We start from the raw sequence: 23,993 nt of genomic DNA on the forward strand, positions 1-23,993 counted from the left end.
TCTTTCGTTAGCAGCGTAGACTTGCTTCTCTCTAAACCGTTATTTGTCTCTCTCTCTCTTCCTTCTTTTGTTAGCAGCGTAGACTTGCTTCTCTCTAAACCACTATTTGTCTCTCCCTCTCTCTTCCTTCTTTTGTTAGCAGCAGACTTGCTTCTCTCTAAACCGCTATTTGTCTCTCTCTCTCTTCCTTCTTTTGTTAGCAGCGTAGACTTGCTTCTCTCTAAACCGCTATTTGTCTCTGTCTCTCTCTTCCGCCTTTTGTTAGCAGCGTAGACTTGCTTCTCTCTAAACCGCTATTTGTCTCTGTCTCTCTCTTCCGCCTTTTGTTAGCAGCGTATACTTGCTTCTCTCTAAACCGCTATTTATCTCTGTCTCTCTCCCTCCTTTTGTTAGCAGCGCAAACTTGCTTCTATCCAAACCGTTCTTTGTCTTTCTCTCTCTTCCTTCTTTCGTTAGCAGCGTGGACTTGCTTCTCTCTAAACTGTTATTTGTCTCCCTCTCTCTTCCTTCTTTTGTTAGCAGCAGACTTGCTTCTCTCTAAACCGCTATTTGTCTCTCTCTCTCTCTTCCTTCTTTTGTTAGCAGCGTAGACTTGCTTCTCTCTAAACCGCTATTTGTCTCTCTCTCTCTTCCGCCTTTTGTTAGCAGCGTATACTTGCTTCTCTCTAAACCGCTATTTATCTCTCTCTCTCTTCCTCCTTTTGTTAGCAGCGCAAACTTGCTTCTCTCTAAACTGTTCTTTGTCTTTCTCTCTCTTCCTTCTTTCGTTAGCAGCGTAGACTTGCTTCTCTCTTAACCACTATTTGTCCATCTCTCGCTTCCTTCTTTTGTTAGCAGCAGACTTGCTTCTCTCTAAACCACTATTTGTCTCTCTCTCTCTTCTTTCTTTTGTTAGCAGCGTAGACTTGCTTCTCTCTAAACCGTTATTCGTCTCTCTCTCTCTCTCTCTTCCTTCTTTTGTTAGCAGCGTAGACTTGCTTCTCTCTAAACCGCTATTTGTCTCTCTTTCTCTTCCTCCTTTTGTTAGCAGCATAGACTTGCTTTTCTCTAAACCGCTATTTGTCTCTCTCTCTCTTCCTTGTTTTGTTAGCAGCGCAAACTTGCTTCTCTCTAAACCGTTCTGTCTTTCTCTCTCTTCCTTCTTTTGTTAGCAGCGTAGACTTGCTTCTCTCTAAACCGCTATTTGTTTCTCTCTCTCTCTTCCTTCTTTCGTTAGCAGCGTAGACTTGCTTCTCTCTAAACTGTTATTTGTCTCTCTCTCTTCCTTCTTTTGTTAGCAGCAGACTTGCTTCTCTCCAAACCGCTATTTGTCTCTCTCTCTCTCTTCCTTCTTTTGTTAGCAGCGTAGACTTGCTTCTCTCTAAACCGCTATTTGTCTGTCTCTCTCTCTTCCTCCTTTTGTTAGCAGCATAGACTTGCTTTTCTCTAAACAGCTATTTGTCTCTCTCTCACTTCCTTCTTTTGTTAGCAGCGCAAACTTGCTTCTCTCTAAACCGTTCTGTCTTTCTCTCTCTTCCTTCTTGTTAGCAGCGTAGACTTGCTTCTCTCTAAACCGTTCTTTGTCTCTCTCTCTCTTCCTCTTTCTGTTAGCAGCATAGACTTGCCTCTCTCTCTCCCTCTTGCTTCTCTCTAAACTGTTCTTTGTCTCTCTTCTTTCTCACGCTTCTTTCTCTTGTTAGCAGCATAGACTTGCTTCTCTCTCAACCTTTCTTTGTCTCTCTCTCTCTTCCTTCTTTTGTTAGCAGCTTAGACTTGCTTCTCTCTAAACCGTTCTTTGTCTCTCTCTCTTCCTTCTTTTGTTAGCAGCGTCGACTTGCTTCTCTCTAAACCGCTCTCTCTCTCTCTCTTCCTCCTTTTGTTAGCAGCGTAGACTTGCCTCTCTCTCTTCCTTCTTTTGTTAGCAGCATAGGCTTGCTTCTCTCTAAACTGCTATTTGTCCCTCTCTCTTCCTTCTTTTGTTAGCAGCGTAGACTTGCTTCTCTCTAAACCGTTATTTGTCTCTCTCTCTCTTCCTTCTTTTGTTAGCAGTGTAGACTTGCTTCTCTCTAAACCGTTATTTGTCTCTCTCTCTCTCTTTTCCTTCTTTTGTTAGCAGCATAGACTTGCTTCTCTCTAAACCGTTATTTCTCTCTCTCTCTCTCTCTCTTCCTTCTTTTGTTAGCAGTGTAGACTTGCTTCTCTCTAAACCGTTATTTGTCTCTCTCTCATTTCCTTCTTTTGTTAGCAGCGTAGACTTGCTTCTCTCCAAACCGTTATTTGTCCCTCTCTCTCTCTTCCTTCTTTTTTTAGCAGCGTAGACTTGCTTCTCTCTAAACCGCTATTTGTCTCTCTCTCACTTCCTTCTTTCGTTAGCAGCGTAGACTTGCTTCTCTCTAAACCGCTATTTGTCTCTCTCTCACTTCCTTCTTTCGTTAGCAGCGTAGACTTGCTTCTCTCTAAACCGATGCTATTTAGAGATGTGAAATCAATACTTGACAGACCTGAATTTTCTCTGGACATGTCTTTATTGAACAGGAGGACTCCCGAGTCACTGGTCGTCAGGGTGGAAGGTGAAGGGTTTATCGTAGCCCATCAGGTGGTTGTAGTCCTGGGGGGCGGCGAAGAGGTCGGGGTTGACCAGCAGCCCCGTGTTGTCGGCGCAGAAGGTGGTGAACATCTTGCTGATGGCCGGCACCCGGACCTGGTCCTGACGGAAGACCGTCCGGCGCTCGGTGAGGATGACGCTGTAGGTGACGGCGGTGTAAGTGTCCGTGTCGGGGTTGTGGTAGAGGCGGACCACGTAGCCCTTGGTGATGAAGTGGAGGAACACCGGCGTGAAGAAGGTGAAGAAGCCGATGACGCCGCAGAAGGCCGCCTGCATGGCCAGACTCTGGACTCCCAGGCCGGTCTTTAAGAGGATCTGCGGCATGAGTAAGAGACTCGCCCCACTGGAGCTGTAGGAGAACGCCTTCACACCTGGAGAAACCACAACACTGTTACCTTTAGTATACAAAAATATGTTTGCAACATAATGATAATAATAAATTTTATTTGTAAATTAAAGCTGCAAGCAACGATGGACAGGACCGACTTTTGCTGGTGTTTCCTGCCTTTACCCATTCAACATATCTTTACCTGCACATTACCTACCTTCCCTGCATCCTGGGGTCACACTGGTGCTTCTTTCTTTCACCCAGTCAACATGTCTTTACCCGCACATTACCTACCTTCTCTGCATTGTGTGGTCACGCTGGTGCTTCCTGCTTTTAAGCAGCCATCTTGAAACGGCAGCCGCGCAGCAGCATCGGCGCAACAGTTCTTTGAAGGCTCGTAAAATCAAAACCGGAGCAGTTATTAAAACTCTTTTCTCAACTTTTAATCAGAAGATTTCCATCTCTCTCCTGTGCGAGTTTGAAGCCGACACTACAAATGCGCTCAGAGGAGATAATGTTGGAAAAAAGGTGACATGTTTTAACAAAACATCTGTTTTGAAGGGGTAATTGCCAACTTCCTGTTGATTTTTGCTGAAGGATGTAAATTAATAAAATGTAGGTCTAAGTGAGACCTACATAGAAGTTTTTGTTTCATGTCTCTATGACATTCCTACCGGAAGTTACACACAGTTTTGTCTGTGTTTTCTTCCTAGGAGCAGTTTTGTCTGTGTTTTATTCCTAGGGGGCACTAGAGCGCAATTCAGAGTTTTGGGGTTTGTTTTTTTTATTATATCGCAATTTTTGCCAGCCCTGATGTGTGTGTCCAGTTTGGTGAGTTTTGAAGCATTTCAAGGGGGTCAAATTACATCTCAAAGAGGCAAAGGTGAGTGTTTTTTACAAAACTTTTGTTTTGAAGGGGGAATTGCAAACTTCCTGCTGAAGGATGTCAGTGTATGAAATGTAGGTCTAAGTGAGACCTACATAGATGTTTTTGTTTCATGTCGCTACGACATTCTTACTGGAAGTTGCAGGCAGTTTTGTCTGTGTTTTCTTCCTAGGGGCGCTAGATCGCAATTTTTAGTTTTGGGTTAGGTTTTTTTGGATTAAATCGCAATGTTCGCCAGTCCTGATGTGTGTGTCAAATTTGGTGAGTCTTGAAGCATGTTAAGGGGGTCAAATTACAGCTCAAAGAGGCGGCGATATAATAATAATAAAACCTTAGAAATACAATAGGGTCCTCTGTCCCAAAGGGACAGTCGGTACCTAATAAATAAAATATAAAACTAGAAACAGCCCATTAGCTAGAACCAGCATGCATTATCTATAAAAAAGGCTTTTTTTAAAAAGATGGGTTTTTAAGCCTTTTTTAACAGCATTCACAGTCTGTGGTGCCCTCAGGTGGTCAGGGAAAGAGCGCTCCACTGAGCAGAAAGCCCGGTTTCCCAAAATTCGTTAGGACTTTAAAAAAAAATGTTTTGGGGGCGACACCTACTGGTAACAATAATCCATGAAGTTGAGGGCTATACGGCTAAACCCTTAGCGCGATGTCAGCGTTTTATATGGGTCGATATCAACAATCATTGATATTTTTTTATTACCTTCCAAAGAAAAAGACTGAAGTAGAGGAAAAAAACAAGCGTGGGTGCGGGTGTGTGGGACTCACCACGGACTGCAGCCGCCAGAGAGCCGGTGTAGATCAGGTCCCCGGGGTCAGACCGAGGCGCGGTGGAGAGACTGGCGGTCCATGGCGTGTGGGAGCGGGTGTGCTGTGATACAATGATGATTATTAACACTTTGTTGATGTATCGCTATGGGTACACCCTGGACCAGGACCAGGTCTTCAACCGTAGAACTGGTTACAAAGGCTCTTAGTTTTGGTTGTTGACTTCTGTGATACCATGTTTACCCACTGTAGTATCAACCATATAGTGATACTGTACTTGGTATCATTAATGTCCAATGATGTCTTTTGCAATATATATATTGATATCGTTTGGGCACCCAGTCCTATACAGCTTTGTTCTGTATATTTGTATTAATGTTGATTATACATGTCTATAGAAATCTATATTGATATTGTTTTATCACCCAGTCCTATACAGCTTTGTACTTTATATTTGTATTAATGTCGATTATACATGTCTATCGCAATATATATTGATATCGTGTTATCACCCAGTCCTATACAGCTTTGTTCTGTATATTTGTATTAGTGTCGATTACATGTCTATAGCAATATATATTGATATCGTTTTAGCACCCAGTCCTATACAGCGTTGTTCTGTATGTTTGTATTAATGTTGATTACATGTCTATCGCAATATATATTGATATTGTGTTATCACCCAGTCCTATACAGCTTTGTTCTGTATATTTGTATTAATGTCGATTACATGTCTATCGCAATACATATTGATATCGTTTTATCGCCAACCCCTAAAGTGCTTTTTTCAAAACATTTTTTATTGATATCAATTACGTGTCGATCACAATATATATTGATATCGTGTTATCACCCAGTCCTATACAGCTTTGTACTTTCTATTTGTATTAATGTCGATTATACATGTCTATTGCAATATATATTGATATCGTGTTGTCACCCAGTCCTATACAGCTTTGTTCTGTATATTTGTATTAATGTCGATTACATGTCTACCGCGATGAGGTGGCAACTTGTCCAGGGTGTACACTGCCTTCCGCCCGATTGTAGCTGAGATAGGCACCAGCGCCCCCCGCGACCCTAAAAGGGAATAAGCGGTGGAAAATAGATGGATGGATGGATACATGTCTACCGCAATATGTATTGATATCGTTTTATCACCCAGTCCTATACAGCTTTGTTCTTTACATTTGTATTAATGTCGATTACATGTCTATCACAATTCATATTGATATCGTTTTATCGCCAAGCCCTAAAGTGCTTTTTTCAAAACATTTTTTATTGATATCAATTACGTGTCGATCACAATATATATTGATATCGTTTTATCACCCAGTCCTATACAGCTTGTTGTGTATATATGTTATTAATGTCGATCACTTGTCTATCACAATGTATATTGATATCGTTAATTCACCCAGACCTATACAGCTTTGTTCTTTCTATTTGTATTAATGTCGATTACATGTCTATCGCAATGTATATTGATATCGTTTTATCACCCAGTTCTATTGTTTTGTTTTTTCTTTTTGCATTAATGTCGATTACATGTCTATCGCAATTTATGCTGATATAGATTTAACGTCAAGCCCTAAAGTGCTTTTTTCAAAACATTTTTTTATTGATATCAATTACGTGACCAACACAATATAAATAGTGATATCGTTTTATCACCCAGTCCTATACAGTTTTTTGTTTTTTATATTTCTATTGATGTCGATTACCTGTCTGTTGCAATATATATCGATATTGTATTATTGCCAAGCCCTAAAGTGCTTATAAAAATGTGTCCCAATTTTTTTTTGATATCAGTTATGTGTCTATCACAATATATATTGGTATCGTTTTATCACCCAGTCCTATACAGCTTTGTTCATTATAGTTGTATTAATGTCGATTACATGTCTATCGCAATATATATAGATATCGTTTTATCACCCAGTCCTATACAGCTTTGTTCTTTATGTTTGTATTAATGTCGATTACATGTCAATCGCAATATATATTGATATCATTTTATCACCAAGTCCTATAGTTTTGTTTTTTATATTTGTGTTAAAGTCGATTACATGTCTATCGCAATATATATTGATATCATTTTATCACCAAGTCCTATAGTTTTGTTTTTTAGATTTGTATTAATGTCGATTTCATGTCTATCACTGTATAAATTGATATCGTTTTATCACCGAGCCGTAAAGTGCTTTTTTCAAAACATGTTTCATTGATATCAGTTTGTGAGTATGTTGCAATACATGTTGATATCATCACCAAGCCTTACACTGTCAAGTTAAAAACAGTTTTTTTATTTTATTTTATTGACGTCTCTATCGCAATATATAATGATATCGTTTTATCTCCCAGCCGGATAAAAGCTGTTTTCAGTTCCCTTTTTTGTTGATATCGATTGTCGATGTATAAATATTGTTTCATCATTCATCCGTATCTTTTTTTTAAATTTAAACACAATATTTCTTTATTTTGTATTGATATCAATTATGTGTCTGTCAGTCCTATACAATTTTGTTCTTTACATTTGTATTAATGTTGATTACATGTCTACCATAACATATATTGATACCGTTTGATCACCGAGCCGTAAAGTGCTTTTTTCAAAACATTTTTCATTGATATCAGTTATGAGTATGTTGCAATACATATCGATATCATCACCAAACTTTAACGTACCAAGTTAAAAACTGTTTTTTGTTTTTTTTAATTGATTTTATCGACATCTCTATCGCGATATATAATGACATCGTTCTGTCACCCAGTCGGATAAAAGCTGATTTCAGTTTTCTTTTTTATTTATATCGATTGTCAATGGCGATGTATAGATATTGTTTCATCATTCATCCATATTTTTTAAAAAATTTAAACACAATATTTCTTTATTTTGTATTGATATCAATTATGTGTCTATCACATTACATGTTGATATCGTTTTATCGCCCAGTCCTATACAGCTTTGTTCTTTATATCTTTTATTAATGTCGATTACATGTCTATCGCAATATATATTGATATCGTTTTATCACCCGGTCCTACACAGCTTTGTTCTTTATGTTTGTATTAATGACGATTACATGTCTATCGCAATATATATTGATATCGTTTTATCACCCAGTCCTATACAGCTTTGTTCTGTATATTTTTTATTTATGTCGATTACATGTCTATCGCAATATATATTGATATCATTCTATCACCCAGTCCCATACAGCTTTGTTCTTTATGTTTGTATTAATGTCGATTACATGTCTATCGCAATATATGTTGATATCGTTTTATCGCCAAGGCCTGAAGTGCTTTTTTTCAAAAAAATTAATTGATATCAATGTGTCTATCACTATATACATATTGATATCGTTTTATCACCCACTTTACAGCTTTGTTCATTATAGTTGTATTAATGTCGATTAGATGTCTATCGCAATATATGTTGATATTGTTTTTTGCTTTTTTTCAAACATTTTTTTCCATTGATATCAGTTATGAGTATGTTGCAATACATGTTGATATCATCACCCAGCCTTATAGTGCTAAGTTAAAATAGTTATTTCATCTTTTATTGATTTTATCAACGTTTCTGTATCGCGATATGTAATATCGTTTAGTCGGCCAGCCCATTAAGAGCTGTTTTCACTTTTTTTTATTGATATCAATTTTGTGTCTATCGCAATATATATTAATATTGTTTTATCATGCAGTCCTATACAGCTTTGTTCTTTAATTTTTAATAATGTGGATTACATGTCTATCGCAATATTTATTGATATCATTTTATCACCGCGCTTTTTTTTTTAATTGCAATTTTTATTGATATCATTTATGATTATTTGGCAATATGTATTGCTATTGTTTTATCACCCAGCCTTATTTATTTTTGTATTTTATTGACGTCTCTATCGAGATATATAATGATATCATTTTGTCGCCCAGCACTGTATGAGCTGTTTTTCATTTGTCTTTTTTATTGATATCGATATCTACCACAATATATACTGATATTGTTTTATCACCCAGACTTATACTGATCTGTTCTTTACATTTTTATTAATGTGGATTACGTGTCTATTGCAAAACATATAGTGATATCGTTTTATCGCCCGGTCCTATACAGCTTTGTTCTTTATATGTTTTATTAATGTCGATTACATGTCTATCGCAATCTATATTGATATGGTTTTATCAACCAGTCCTATACAGCTTTGTACTTTCTATTTGTATTAATGTCGATTATACATTTCTATTGCAAAACATATAGTGATATCGTTTTATCGCCCGGTCCTATACAGCTTTGTTCTTTATATTTGTATTAATGTCGATTACATGTCTATCGCAATCTATATTGATATGGTTTTATCAACCAGTCCTATACAGCTTTGTTCTGTATCATTTTTTAAAATGTGGATTACATGTCTATGGCAAAATATATTGATATCATTTTATTGCTTTTTCGAACATTTTTTTTCCATTTTTCATTGATATCAGGTATGAGTATGTCGCAACACATGTTGATATCATCACCCGATCTTTTAGTGCTAATTTTTTTATTTTTGTATTGATTTTATCGACGTCTCTATCGAGATATATATTAATATCGTTTTGTCGCCTAGCACTCTAGGAGCTTTTTCCACTTTTCATTTGTACTGATATCGATTAAGTGTCTATGGCTATGTATCGATATCAGTTCATCGTTTAGCCGTACAGTACTTTTTAAAAACTTAACATTGTTTTAGTGATATCAATTATGTGTCGATCACAATATATGTATTGATATCGTTTTATCGCCCAACCCTATTGTAAGACACAAATGATATCATAATCGATATCGGCCAACAATCAAGCAAACGACACGAGACGAATCACATAAATGCTGCAAGATAAAAAATAAAAAAACACTCCTGTTTTGATTAGTGATCCTGCAGCATTTCTTTCATGCGTTTTTTTTTTTTATTAGATTGTGTGTGTTTTGTTTGTATTTTGCATCATTTTTCTTTCGCTTTTGTTTCTGATCCTGCATCTTTTCTTTCACACTGTTGTTTCTTAGTTTGTGTGCGTTTTGTTTGGCATTTGCAACATTTTTATTTCACTTTTGATTAGTAAACCTGACGCTTTTCTTTCATGCTGTTATTTAATAGTTTGTGTGTGTTTTGTTTGGCATTTGCATTGTTTTTATTTCACTTTTGATTAGTGAAGCTGCAGCTTTTCTTTCACGCTGTTATTTATTAACTTGCGTGTGTTTTGTTTGGCATTTGCATCGTTTTTATTTCGTTTTTGTTTCTGATCCTGCATCTTTTCTTTCACGCTGTTGTTTATTAGTTTTGTTTGGCATTTTCATCATTTTGCTTTTGTTTCTGATCCTGCAGCATTTCTTTCACGCTTTTATTTATTAGTTTACGTGTGTTTTGTTTGGCATTTGCATCTTTTTTTATTTCACTTTTGTTTCTGATCCTGCAGCTTTTCTTTCACGCTGTTTTTTATTAGTTTGGCATTTGCATTGTTTTTATTTCAGTTTTGTTTCTGATCCTGCAGCATTTCTTTCACACTGTTGTTTATTAGTTTGTGTGTGTTTTGTTTGGCATTTGCACCGTTTTTATTTCGCTTTTGTTTCTGATCCTGCAGCATTTCTTTCACGCTTTCTATTTATTAGTTAACATGTGTTTTGTTTGGCATTTGCATCTTTTTTATTTCACTTTTGTTTCTGATCCTGCAGCTTTTCTTTCACGCTGTTGTTTATTAGTTTGTGTGTGTTTTGTTTGGCATTTTCATCATTTTTCATTTCGCTTTTGTTTCTGATCCTGCAGCATTTCTTTCCTTCTGTCATTTATTAGTTTGTGCGTGTTTTGTTTGGCATTTTCACCGTTTCGTTTCGCTTTTGTTTCTGATCCTGCAGCATTTCTTTCACGCTTTCTATTTATTAGTTAACATGTGTTTTGTTTGGCATTTGCATCTTTTTTATTTCACTTTTGTTTCTGATCCTGCAGCTTTTCTTTCATGCTGTTTATTAGTTTGTGTGTGTTTTGTTTGGCATTTGCACCGTTTTTATTTCAGTTTTGTTTCTGGTCCTGCAGCTTTTCTTTCACACTGTTGTTTATTAGTTTGTGTGTGTTTTGTTTGGCATTTGCACCGCTTTTATTTCAGTTTTGTTTCTGATTCCGCAGCTTTTCTTTCAGGCTGTTGTTTATTAGTTTGTGTGTGTTTTGTTTGGCATTTGCACCATTTTTGTTTCTGATCCTGCAGCTTTTCTTTCACGCTGTTTTTTATTAGTTTGGCATTTGCATTGTTTTTATTTCAGTTTTGTTTCTGGTCCGGCAGCTTTTCTTTCAGGCTGCTGTTTATTAGTTTGTGTGTGTTTTGTTTGGCATTTGCACCATTTTTGTTTCTGATCCTGCAGCATTTCTTTCACGCTGTTTTTATTAGTTTGCGTGTGTTTTGTTTGGCATTTGCACCATTTTTGTTTCTGATCCTGCAGCTTTTCTTTCACGCTGTTTTTTATTAGTTTGGCATTTGCATTGTTTTTATTTCAGTTTTGTTTCTGGTCCGGCAGCTTTTCTTTCAGGCTGTTGTTTATTAGTTTGTCTGTGTTTTGTTTGGCATTTGCACCGTTTTTATTTCAGTTTTGTTTCTGATTCCGCAGCTTTTCTTTCAGGCTGCTGTTTATTAGTTTGTGTGTGTTTTGTTTGGCATTTGCACCATTTTTGTTTCTGATCCTGCAGCATTTCTTTCACGCTGTTTTTATTAGTTTGTGTGTGTTTTGTTTGGCATTTGCATCTTTTTTATTTCACTTTTGTTTCTGATCCTGCAGTTTTCTTTCACACTGTTGTTTATTAGTTTGTGTGTGTTTTGTTTGGCATTTTCACCGTTTTTATTTCAGTTTTGTTTGTGATTCCGCAGCTTTTCTTTCAGGCTGTTGTTTATTAGTTTGTGTGTGTTTTGTTTGGCATTTGCACCGTTTTTGTTTCTGATCCTGCAGCATTTCTTTTACGCTTTTATGTATTAGTTTACGTGTGTTTTGTTTGGCATTTGCATTGTTTTTATTTCAGTTTTGTTTCTGATCCTGCAGCTTTTCTTTCACGCTGTTGTTTATTAGTTTGTGTGTGTTTTGTTTGGCATTTTCACCATTTTTATTTCAGTTTTGTTTCTGATTCCGCAGCTTTTCTTTCAGGCTGTTGTTTATTAGTTTGTGTGTGTTTTGTTTGGCATTTGCACCGTTTTTGTTTCTGATCCTGCAGCATTTCTTTCACGCTTTTATGTATTAGTTTACGTGTGTTTTGTTTTGCATTTGCATCTTTTTTATTTCACTTTTGTTTCTGATCCTGCAGCATTTCTTTCACGCTTTTATGTATTAGTTTACGTGTGTTTTGTTTGGCATTTGCATTGTTTTTATTTCACTTTTGTTTCTGATCCTGCAGCTTTTCTTTCACGCTGTTGTTTATTAGTTTGTGTGTGTTTTGTTTGGCATTTGCATCTTTTTTATTTCACTTTTGTTTCTGATCCTGCAGCTTTTCTTTCACACTGTTGTTTATTAGTTTGTGTGTGTTTTGTTTGGCATTCGCACCGTTTTTATTTTAGTTTTGTTTCTGATTCCGCAGCTTTTCTTTCAGGCTGTTGTTTATTAGTTTGTGTGTGTTTTGTTTGGCATTTTCACCGTTTTTGTTTCTGATCCTGCAGCATTTCTTTCACGCTTTTATGTATTAGTTTACGTGTGTTTTGTTTTGCATTTGCATCTTTTTTATTTCACTTTTGTTTCTGATCCTGCAGCATTTCTTTCACGCTTTTATGTATTAGTTTACGTGTGTTTTGTTTGGCATTTGCATTGTTTTTATTTCAGTTTTGTTTCTGATCCTGCAGCTTTTCTTTCACGCTGTTGTTTATTAGTTTGTGTGTGTTTTGTTTGGCATTTGCATCTTTTTTATTTCACTTTTGTTTCTGATCCTGCAGCTTTTCTTTCACACTGTTGTTTATTAGTTTGTGTGTGTTTTGTTTGGCATTTGCACCGTTTTTATTTCAGTTTTGTTTCTGATTCCGCAGCTTTTCTTTCAGGCTGTTGTTTATTAGTTTGTGCGTGTTTTGTTTGGCATTTGCACCGTTTTTGTTTCTGATCCTAAAGCATTTCCTTCACGCTGTTTTTATTAGTTTGCGTGTGTTTTTTTTGGCATTTGCATTGTTTTTATTTCACTTTTGTTTCTGATCCTGCAGCTTTTCTTTCACGCTGTTGTTTATTAGTTTGTGTGTGTTTTGTTTGGCATTTGCATCTTTTTTATTTCACTTTTGTTTCTGATCCTGCAGTTTTCTTTCACACTGTTGTTTTTTAGTTTGTGTGTGTTTTGTTTGGCATTTTCACCGTTTTTATTTCAGTTTTGTTTCTGATTCCGCAGCTTTTCTTTCAGGCTGTTGTTTATTAGTTTGTGTGTGTTTTGTTAGGCATTTGCACCGTTTTTGTTTCTGATCCTGCAGCATTTCTTTCACGCTTTTATGTATTAGTTTACGTGTTTTTTGTTTGGCATTTGCATCTTTTTTATTTCACTTTTATTTCTGATCCTGCAGCTTTTCTTTCATGCTGTTTTTCATTAGTTTGGCATTTGCATTGTTTTTATTTCAGTTTTGTTTCTGATCCTGCAGCATTTCTTTCACGCTTTTATTTATTAGTTTACGTGTGTTTTGTTTGGCATTTGCATCTTTTTTATTTCACTTTTGTTTCTGATCCTGCAGCATTTCTTTCACGCTGTTGTTTATTAGTTTGTGTGTGTTTTGTTTGGCATTTTCACCGTTTTTATTTCAGTTTTGTTTCTGATTCCGCAGCTTTTCTTTCAGGCTGTTGTTTATTAGTTTGTGTGTGTTTTGTTTGGCATTTGCACCGTTTTTGTTTCTGATCCTAAAGCATTTCCTTCACGCTGTTTTTATTAGTTTGCGTGTGTTTTTTTTTGGCATTTGCATTGTTTTTATTTCACTTTTGTTTCTGATCCTGCAGCTTTTCTTTCACGCTGTTGTTTATTAGTTTGTGTGTGTTTTGTTTGGCATTTGCATCTTTTTTATTTCACTTTTGTTTCTGATCCTGCAGTTTTCTTTCACACTGTTGTTTTTTAGTTTGTGTGTGTTTTGTTTGGCATTTTCACCGTTTTTATTTCAGTTTTGTTTCTGATTCCGCAGCTTTTCTTTCAGGCTGTTGTTTATTAGTTTGTGTGTGTTTTGTTTGGCATTTGCACCGTTTTTGTTTCTGATCCTGCAGCATTTCTTTCACGCTTTTATGTATTAGTTTACGTGTTTTTTGTTTGGCATTTGCATCTTTTTTATTTCACTTTTGTTTCTGATCCTGCAGCTTTTCTTTCACGCTGTTTTTCATTAGTTTGGCATTTGCATTGTTTTTATTTCAGTTTTGTTTCTGATCCTGCAGCATTTCTTTCACGCTTTTATTTATTAGTTTACGTGTGTTTTGTTTGGCATTTGCATCTTTTTTATTTCACTTTTGTTTCTGATCCTGCAGCATTTCTTTCACGCTGTTGTTTATTAGTTTGTGTGTGTTTTGTTTGGCATTTGCATCTTTTTTATTTCAGTTTTGTTTCTGATTCCGCAGCTTTTCTTTCAGGCTGTTGTTTATTAGTTTGTGTGTGTTTTGTTTGGCATTTGCACCGTTTTTGTTTCTGATCCTGCAGCATTTCTTTCACGCTTTTATTTATTAGTTTACGTGTGTTTTGTTTGGCATTTGCATCTTTTTTATTTCACTTTTGTTTCTGATCCTGCAGCTTTTCTTTCACGCTGTTTTTCATTAGTTTGGCATTTGCATTGTTTTTATTTCAGTTTTGTTTCTGATCCTGCAGCTTTTTTTTCACGCTGTTGTTTATTAGTTTGTCTGTGTTTTGTTTGGCATTTGCACCGTTTTTATTTCAGTTTTGTTTCTGATTCCGCAGCTTTTCTTTCAGGCTGCTGTTTATTAGTTTGTGTGTGTTTTGTTTGGCATTTGCACCATTTTTGTTTCTGATCCTGCAGCATTTCTTTCACGCTGTTTTTATTAGTTTGTGTGTGTTTTGTTTGGCATTTGCATCTTTTTTATTTCACTTTTGTTTCTGATCCTGCAGTTTTCTTTCACACTGTTGTTTATTAGTTTGTGTGTGTTTTGTTTGGCATTTTCACCGTTTTTATTTCAGTTTTGTTTGTGATTCCGCAGCTTTTCTTTCAGGCTGTTGTTTATTAGTTTGTGTGTGTTTTGTTTGGCATTTGCACCGTTTTTGTTTCTGATCCTGCAGCATTTCTTTTACGCTTTTATGTATTAGTTTACGTGTGTTTTGTTTGGCATTTGCATTGTTTTTATTTCAGTTTTGTTTCTGATCCTGCAGCTTTTCTTTCACGCTGTTGTTTATTAGTTTGTGTGTGTTTTGTTTGGCATTTTCACCATTTTTATTTCAGTTTTGTTTCTGATTCCGCAGCTTTTCTTTCAGGCTGTTGTTTATTAGTTTGTGTGTGTTTTGTTTGGCATTTGCACCGTTTTTGTTTCTGATCCTGCAGCATTTCTTTCACGCTTTTATGTATTAGTTTACGTGTGTTTTGTTTTGCATTTGCATCTTTTTTATTTCACTTTTGTTTCTGATCCTGCAGCATTTCTTTCACGCTTTTATGTATTAGTTTACGTGTGTTTTGTTTGGCATTTGCATTGTTTTTATTTCACTTTTGTTTCTGATCCTGCAGCTTTTCTTTCACGCTGTTGTTTATTAGTTTGTGTGTGTTTTGTTTGGCATTTGCATCTTTTTTATTTCACTTTTGTTTCTGATCCTGCAGCGTTTCTTTCACGCTGTTGTTTATTAGTTTGTGTGTGTTTTGTTTGGCATTTGCATCTTTTTTATTTCACTTTTGTTTCTGATCCTGCAGCTTTTCTTTCACACTGTTGTTTATTAGTTTGTGTGTGTTTTGTTTGGCATTTGCACCGTTTTTATTTCAGTTTTGTTTCTGATTCCGCAGCTTTTCTTTCAGGCTGTTGTTTATTAGTTTGTGTGTGTTTTGTTTGGCATTTTCACCGTTTTTGTTTCTGATCCTGCAGCATTTCTTTCACGCTTTTATGTATTAGTTTACGTGTGTTTTGTTTTGCATTTGCATCTTTTTTATTTCACTTTTGTTTCTGATCCTGCAGCATTTCTTTCACGCTTTTATGTATTAGTTTACGTGTGTTTTGTTTGGCATTTGCATTGTTTTTATTTCAGTTTTGTTTCTGATCCTGCAGCTTTTCTTTCACGCTGTTGTTTATTAGTTTGTGTGTGTTTTGTTTGGCATTTGCATCTTTTTTATTTCACTTTTGTTTCTGATCCTGCAGCTTTTCTTTCACACTGTTGTTTATTAGTTTGTGTGTGTTTTGTTTGGCATTTGCACCGTTTTTATTTCAGTTTTGTTTCTGATTCCGCAGCTTTTCTTTCAGGCTGTTGTTTATTAGTTTGTGCGTGTTTTGTTTGGCATTTGCACCGTTTTTGTTTCTGATCCTAAAGCATTTCCTTCACGCTGTTTTTATTAGTTTGCGTGTGTTTTTTTTGGCATTTGCATTGTTTTTATTTCACTTTTGTTTCTGATCCTGCAGCTTTTCTTTCACGCTGTTGTTTATTAGTTTGTGTGTGTTTTGTTTGGCATTTGCATCTTTTTTATTTCACTTTTGTTTCTGATCCTGCAGTTTTCTTTCACACTGTTGTTTTTTAGTTTGTGTGTGTTTTGTTTGGCATTTTCACCGTTTTTATTTCAGTTTTGTTTCTGATTCCGCAGCTTTTCTTTCAGGCTGTTGTTTATTAGTTTGTGTGTGTTTTGTTAGGCATTTGCACCGTTTTTGTTTCTGATCCTGCAGCATTTCTTTCACGCTTTTATGTATTAGTTTACGTGTTTTTTGTTTGGCATTTGCATCTTTTTTATTTCACTTTTGTTTCTGATCCTGCAGCTTTTCTTTCATGCTGTTTTTCATTAGTTTGGCATTTGCATTGTTTTTATTTCAGTTTTGTTTCTGATCCTGCAGCATTTCTTTCATGCTTTTATTTATTAGTTTACGTGTGTTTTGTTTGGCATTTGCATCTTTTTTATTTCACTTTTGTTTCTGATCCTGCAGCATTTCTTTCACGCTGTTGTTTATTAGTTTGTGTGTGTTTTGTTTGGCATTTTCACCGTTTTTATTTCAGTTTTGTTTCTGATTCCGCAGCTTTTCTTTCAGGCTGTTGTTTATTAGTTTGTGTGTGTTTTGTTTGGCATTTGCACCGTTTTTGTTTCTGATCCTAAAGCATTTCCTTCACGCTGTTTTTATTAGTTTGCGTGTGTTTTGTTTGGCATTTGCATTGTTTTTATTTCAGTTTTGTTTCTGATCCTGCAGCTTTTCTTTCACGCTGTTGTTTATTAGTTTGTGTGTGTTTTGTTTGGCATTTGCACCGTTTTTGTTTCTGATCCTAAAGCATTTCCTTCACGCTGTTTTTATTAGTTTGCGTGTGTTTTTTTTGGCATTTGCATTGTTTTTATTTCACTTTTGTTTCTGATCCTGCAGCTTTTCTTTCACGCTGTTGTTTATTAGTTTGTGTGTGTTTTGTTTGGCATTTGCATCTTTTTTATTTCACTTTTGTTTCTGATCCTGCAGTTTTCTTTCACACTGTTGTTTTTTAGTTTGTGTGTGTTTTGTTTGGCATTTTCACCGTTTTTATTTCAGTTTTGTTTCTGATTCCGCAGCTTTTCTTTCAGGCTGTTGTTTATTAGTTTGTGTGTGTTTTGTTAGGCATTTGCACCGTTTTTGTTTCTGATCCTGCAGCATTTCTTTCACGCTTTTATGTATTAGTTTACGTGTTTTTTGTTTGGCATTTGCATCTTTTTTATTTCACTTTTGTTTCTGATCCTGCAGCTTTTCTTTCATGCTGTTTTTCATTAGTTTGGCATTTGCATTGTTTTTATTTCAGTTTTGTTTCTGATCCTGCAGCATTTCTTTCACGCTTTTATTTATTAGTTTACGTGTGTTTTGTTTGGCATTTGCATCTTTTTTATTTCACTTTTGTTTCTGATCCTGCAGCATTTCTTTCACGCTGTTGTTTATTAGTTTGTGTGTGTTTTGTTTGGCATTTTCACCGTTTTTATTTCAGTTTTGTTTCTGATTCCGCAGCTTTTCTTTCAGGCTGTTGTTTATTAGTTTGTGTGTGTTTTGTTTGGCATTTGCACCGTTTTTGTTTCTGATCCTAAAGCATTTCCTTCACGCTGTTTTTATTAGTTTGCGTGTGTTTTGTTTGGCATTTGCATCTTTTTTATTTCACTTTTGTTTCTGATCCTGCAGCATTTCTTTCACGCTGTTGTTTATTAGTTTGTGTGTGTTTTGTTTGGCATTTGCATCTTTTTTATTTCAGTTTTGTTTCTGATTCCGCAGCTTTTCTTTCAGGCTGTTGTTTATTAGTTTGTGTGTGTTTTGTTTGGCATTTGCACCGTTTTTGTTTCTGATCCTGCAGCATTTCTTTCACGCTTTTATTTATTAGTTTACGTGTGTTTTGTTTGGCATTTGCATCTTTTTTATTTCACTTTTGTTTCTGATCCTGCAGCTTTTCTTTCACGCTGTTTTTCATTAGTTTGGCATTTGCATTGTTTTTATTTCAGTTTTGTTTCTGATCCTGCAGCTTTTTTTTCACGCTGTTGTTTATTAGTTTGTCTGTGTTTTGTTTGGCATTTGCACCGTTTTTATTTCAGTTTTGTTTCTGATTCCGCAGCTTTTCTTTCAGGCTGCTGTTTATTAGTTTGTGTGTGTTTTGTTTGGCATTTGCACCATTTTTGTTTCTGATCCTGCAGCATTTCTTTCACGCTGTTTTTATTAGTTTGTGTGTGTTTTGTTTGGCATTTGCATCTTTTTTATTTCACTTTTGTTTCTGATCCTGCAGTTTTCTTTCACACTGTTGTTTATTAGTTTGTGTGTGTTTTGTTTGGCATTTTCACCGTTTTTATTTCAGTTTTGTTTGTGATTCCGCAGCTTTTCTTTCAGGCTGTTGTTTATTAGTTTGTGTGTGTTTTGTTTGGCATTTGCACCGTTTTTGTTTCTGATCCTGCAGCATTTCTTTTACGCTTTTATGTATTAGTTTACGTGTGTTTTGTTTGGCATTTGCATTGTTTTTATTTCAGTTTTGTTTCTGATCCTGCAGCTTTTCTTTCACGCTGTTGTTTATTAGTTTGTGTGTGTTTTGTTTGGCATTTTCACCATTTTTATTTCAGTTTTGTTTCTGATTCCGCAGCTTTTCTTTCAGGCTGTTGTTTATTAGTTTGTGTGTGTTTTGTTTGGCATTTGCACCGTTTTTGTTTCTGATCCTGCAGCATTTCTTTCACGCTTTTATGTATTAGTTTACGTGTGTTTTGTTTTGCATTTGCATCTTTTTTATTTCACTTTTGTTTCTGATCCTGCAGCATTTCTTTCACGCTTTTATGTATTAGTTTACGTGTGTTTTGTTTGGCATTTGCATTGTTTTTATTTCACTTTTGTTTCTGATCCTGCAGCTTTTCTTTCACGCTGTTGTTTATTAGTTTGTGTGTGTTTTGTTTGGCATTTGCATCTTTTTTATTTCACTTTTGTTTCTGATCCTGCAGCGTTTCTTTCACGCTGTTGTTTATTAGTTTGTGTGTGTTTTGTTTGGCATTTGCATCTTTTTTATTTCACTTTTGTTTCTGATCCTGCAGCTTTTCTTTCACACTGTTGTTTATTAGTTTGTGTGTGTTTTGTTTGGCATTTGCACCGTTTTTATTTCAGTTTTGTTTCTGATTCCGCAGCTTTTCTTTCAGGCTGTTGTTTATTAGTTTGTGTGTGTTTTGTTTGGCATTTTCACCGTTTTTGTTTCTGATCCTGCAGCATTTCTTTCACGCTTTTATGTATTAGTTTACGTGTGTTTTGTTTTGCATTTGCATCTTTTTTATTTCACTTTTGTTTCTGATCCTGCAGCATTTCTTTCACGCTTTTATGTATTAGTTTACGTGTGTTTTGTTTGGCATTTGCATTGTTTTTATTTCAGTTTTGTTTCTGATCCTGCAGCTTTTCTTTCACGCTGTTGTTTATTAGTTTGTGTGTGTTTTGTTTGGCATTTGCATCTTTTTTATTTCACTTTTGTTTCTGATCCTGCAGCTTTTCTTTCACACTGTTGTTTATTAGTTTGTGTGTGTTTTGTTTGGCATTTGCACCGTTTTTATTTCAGTTTTGTTTCTGATTCCGCAGCTTTTCTTTCAGGCTGTTGTTTATTAGTTTGTGCGTGTTTTGTTTGGCATTTGCACCGTTTTTGTTTCTGATCCTAAAGCATTTCCTTCACGCTGTTTTTATTAGTTTGCGTGTGTTTTTTTTGGCATTTGCATTGTTTTTATTTCACTTTTGTTTCTGATCCTGCAGCTTTTCTTTCACGCTGTTGTTTATTAGTTTGTGTGTGTTTTGTTTGGCATTTGCATCTTTTTTATTTCACTTTTGTTTCTGATCCTGCAGTTTTCTTTCACACTGTTGTTTTTTAGTTTGTGTGTGTTTTGTTTGGCATTTTCACCGTTTTTATTTCAGTTTTGTTTCTGATTCCGCAGCTTTTCTTTCAGGCTGTTGTTTATTAGTTTGTGTGTGTTTTGTTAGGCATTTGCACCGTTTTTGTTTCTGATCCTGCAGCATTTCTTTCACGCTTTTATGTATTAGTTTACGTGTTTTTTGTTTGGCATTTGCATCTTTTTTATTTCACTTTTGTTTCTGATCCTGCAGCTTTTCTTTCATGCTGTTTTTCATTAGTTTGGCATTTGCATTGTTTTTATTTCAGTTTTGTTTCTGATCCTGCAGCATTTCTTTCACGCTTTTATTTATTAGTTTACGTGTGTTTTGTTTGGCATTTGCATCTTTTTTATTTCACTTTTGTTTCTGATCCTGCAGCATTTCTTTCACGCTGTTGTTTATTAGTTTGTGTGTGTTTTGTTTGGCATTTTCACCGTTTTTATTTCAGTTTTGTTTCTGATTCCGCAGCTTTTCTTTCAGGCTGTTGTTTATTAGTTTGTGTGTGTTTTGTTTGGCATTTGCACCGTTTTTGTTTCTGATCCTAAAGCATTTCCTTCACGCTGTTTTTATTAGTTTGCGTGTGTTTTGTTTGGCATTTGCATTGTTTTTATTTCAGTTTTGTTTCTGATCCTGCAGCTTTTCTTTCACGCTGTTGTTTATTAGTTTGTGTGTGTTTTGTTTGGCATTTGCACCGTTTTTGTTTCTGATCCTAAAGCATTTCCTTCACGCTGTTTTTATTAGTTTGCGTGTGTTTTTTTTGGCATTTGCATTGTTTTTATTTCACTTTTGTTTCTGATCCTGCAGCTTTTCTTTCACGCTGTTGTTTATTAGTTTGTGTGTGTTTTGTTTGGCATTTGCATCTTTTTTATTTCACTTTTGTTTCTGATCCTGCAGTTTTCTTTCACACTGTTGTTTTTTAGTTTGTGTGTGTTTTGTTTGGCATTTTCACCGTTTTTATTTCAGTTTTGTTTCTGATTCCGCAGCTTTTCTTTCAGGCTGTTGTTTATTAGTTTGTGTGTGTTTTGTTAGGCATTTGCACCGTTTTTGTTTCTGATCCTGCAGCATTTCTTTCACGCTTTTATGTATTAGTTTACGTGTTTTTTGTTTGGCATTTGCATCTTTTTTATTTCACTTTTGTTTCTGATCCTGCAGCTTTTCTTTCATGCTGTTTTTCATTAGTTTGGCATTTGCATTGTTTTTATTTCAGTTTTGTTTCTGATCCTGCAGCATTTCTTTCACGCTTTTATTTATTAGTTTACGTGTGTTTTGTTTGGCATTTGCATCTTTTTTATTTCACTTTTGTTTCTGATCCTGCAGCATTTCTTTCACGCTGTTGTTTATTAGTTTGTGTGTGTTTTGTTTGGCATTTTCACCGTTTTTATTTCAGTTTTGTTTCTGATTCCGCAGCTTTTCTTTCAGGCTGTTGTTTATTAGTTTGTGTGTGTTTTGTTTGGCATTTGCACCGTTTTTGTTTCTGATCCTAAAGCATTTCCTTCACGCTGTTTTTATTAGTTTGCGTGTGTTTTGTTTGGCATTTGCATTGTTTTTATTTCAGTTTTGTTTCTGATCCTGCAGCTTTTCTTTCACGCTGTTGTTTATTAGTTTGTGTGTGTTTTGTTCGGCATTTGCATCTTTTTTATTTCACTTTTGTTTCTGATCCTGCAGCTTTTCTTTCACACTGTTGTTTATTAGTTTGTGTGTGTTTTGTTTGGCATTTGCACCGTTTTTATTTCAGTTTTGTTTCTGATTCCGCAGCTTTTCTTTCAGGCTGTTGTTTATTAGTTTGTGCGTGTTTTGTTTGGCATTTGCACCGTTTTTGTTTCTGATCCTAAAGCATTTCCTTCACGCTGTTTTTATTAGTTTGCGTGTGTTTTTTTTGGCATTTGCATTGTTTTTATTTCACTTTTGTTTCTGATCCTGCAGCTTTTCTTTCACGCTGTTGTTTATTAGTTTGTGTGTGTTTTGTTTGGCATTTGCATCTTTTTTATTTCACTTTTGTTTCTGATCCTGCAGTTTTCTTTCACACTGTTGTTTTTTAGTTTGTGTGTGTTTTGTTTGGCATTTTCACCGTTTTTATTTCAGTTTTGTTTCTGATTCCGCAGCTTTTCTTTCAGGCTGTTGTTTATTAGTTTGTGTGTGTTTTGTTTGGCATTTGCACCGTTTTTGTTTCTGATCCTGCAGCATTTCTTTCACGCTTTTATGTATTAGTTTACGTGTTTTTTGTTTGGCATTTGCATCTTTTTTATTTCACTTTTGTTTCTGATCCTGCAGCTTTTCTTTCACGCTGTTTTTCATTAGTTTGGCATTTGCATTGTTTTTATTTCAGTTTTGTTTCTGATCCTGCAGCATTTCTTTCACGCTTTTATTTATTAGTTTACGTGTGTTTTGTTTGGCATTTGCATCTTTTTTATTTCACTTTTGTTTCTGATCCTGCAGCATTTCTTTCACGCTGTTGTTTATTAGTTTGTGTGTGTTTTGTTTGGCATTTGCATCTTTTTTATTTCAGTTTTGTTTCTGATTCCGCAGCTTTTCTTTCAGGCTGTTGTTTATTAGTTTGTGTGTGTTTTGTTTGGCATTTGCACCGTTTTTGTTTCTGATCCTGCAGCATTTCTTTCACGCTTTTATTTATTAGTTTACGTGTGTTTTGTTTGGCATTTGCATCTTTTTTATTTCACTTTTGTTTCTGATCCTGCAGCTTTTCTTTCACGCTGTTTTTCATTAGTTTGGCATTTGCATTGTTTTTATTTCAGTTTTGTTTCTGATCCTGCAGCTTTTTTTTCACGCTGTTGTTTATTAGTTTGTGTGTGTTTTGTTTAGCAATTGCATCGTTTTTATTTCACTTTTGTTTCGGATCCTGCTGCTTTTCTTTCACGCTGTTGTTTATTAGTTTGTGTGTGTTTTGTTTGGCATTTGCACCGTTTTTGTTTCTGATCCTGCAGCATTTCTTTCACGCTTTTATTTATTAGTTTACGTGTGTTTTGTTTGGCATTTGCATCTTTTTTATTTCACTTTTGTTTCTGATCCTGCAGCATTTCTTTCATGCTGTTTTTTATAAGTTTGGCATTTGCATCGTTTTTATTTCAATTTTGTTTCGGATCCTGCAGCTTTTCTTTCACGCTGTTGTTCATTAGTTTGTGTGTGCTTTGTTTGGAATTTGCATCTTTTTTATTTCACTTTTGTTTCTGATCCTGCAGCTTTTCTTTCACACTGTTGTTTATTAGTTTGTGTGTGTTTTGTTTGGCATTTGCACCGTTTTTATTTCAGTTTTGTTTCTGATTCCGCAGCTTTTCTTTCAGGCTGTTGTTTATTAGTTTGTGTGTGTTTTGTTTGGCATTTTCACCGTTTTTGTTTCTGATCCTGCAGCATTTCCCTCACGCTGTTATTTATTAGTTTGCGTGTGTTTTGTTTGGCATTTGCACCGTTTTTGTGTGGCTTTTGTTTCTGATCCTGCAACATTTCGCTGCTGCAGGTGATCGTTTTGGGAACCTTTGCATCCAAGATTATTTAACAAGGTTGTTGAGGTTTAAAAGTACATTGGAGAAAGTAGTCGAGTTTTAAAAGTAGATAGTTGAGGTTTAGGAGTAGATAGTTGAGGTTTAGGATGAGTACCTGAAGCGGCGTCCTTCTGGCCGGCTGAAGAGCACTTCCGGTCAGTCTGCTGCAAAAAGAAGCCAACGAAGGTGATTCGTGAGTTCGACTCAACAATTTAGGGATAAAACAAACGCGGGCTTTACACAGACTCCTGACTTTAAACATGTCTCTTTTTAAATAAGATTAAAGTATATATAAAACACACGAAGTGAAGTCCGCGGCGGCGAAGCTAAATTCCGACGTGCTACGGAAACACCTGAGGGACATTGGGGACACCCACCCGGAAATGACGTCATTAAGGCTGCCATTTGATTTACCGCCATCTACGGACCTGGAGTGG

General features: G+C 35.5%; 1 protein-coding gene across 1 annotated transcript; it reads right to left on the minus strand.

Moving 5' to 3' along the window:
- Nucleotides 1-2,485: 2,485 nt before the first annotated feature.
- On the minus strand, nucleotides 2,486-23,946 carry tmem70 (transmembrane protein 70). Its single transcript, XM_061891391.1, has 3 exons — nucleotides 23,672-23,946; nucleotides 4,576-4,678; nucleotides 2,486-2,955 (listed from the first exon to the last, which is right to left on the minus strand). Exons 1-3 carry the CDS (start codon nucleotides 23,816-23,818, stop codon nucleotides 2,528-2,530), a joined length of 678 nt encoding a protein of 225 aa, XP_061747375.1. The 5' UTR covers nucleotides 23,819-23,946; the 3' UTR covers nucleotides 2,486-2,527.
- Nucleotides 23,947-23,993: the final 47 nt, after the last annotated feature.

Source organism: Nerophis ophidion, linkage group LG28 (genome assembly GCF_033978795.1).
Source record: "Nerophis ophidion isolate RoL-2023_Sa linkage group LG28, RoL_Noph_v1.0, whole genome shotgun sequence".
Lineage (NCBI taxonomy): Eukaryota > Metazoa > Chordata > Actinopteri > Syngnathiformes > Syngnathidae > Nerophis > Nerophis ophidion.

What these genes read in the sequence shown, in the direction of transcription:
- tmem70 (XM_061891391.1), bottom strand. Translation starts at nt 23,818, where the DNA reads ATGTTTAAAGTCAGGAGTCTGTGTAAAGCCCGCGTTTGTTTTATCCCT. An exon ending in CCAGAAGGACGCCGCTTCAG is followed by an intron (nt 4,679 to 23,671) that starts GTACTCATCCTA and finishes ATTGTATCACAG; the next exon opens with CACACCCGCTCCCACACGCC. An exon ending in TCTGGCGGCTGCAGTCCGTG is followed by an intron (nt 2,956 to 4,575) that starts GTGAGTCCCACA and finishes TGGTTTCTCCAG; the next exon opens with GTGTGAAGGCGTTCTCCTAC.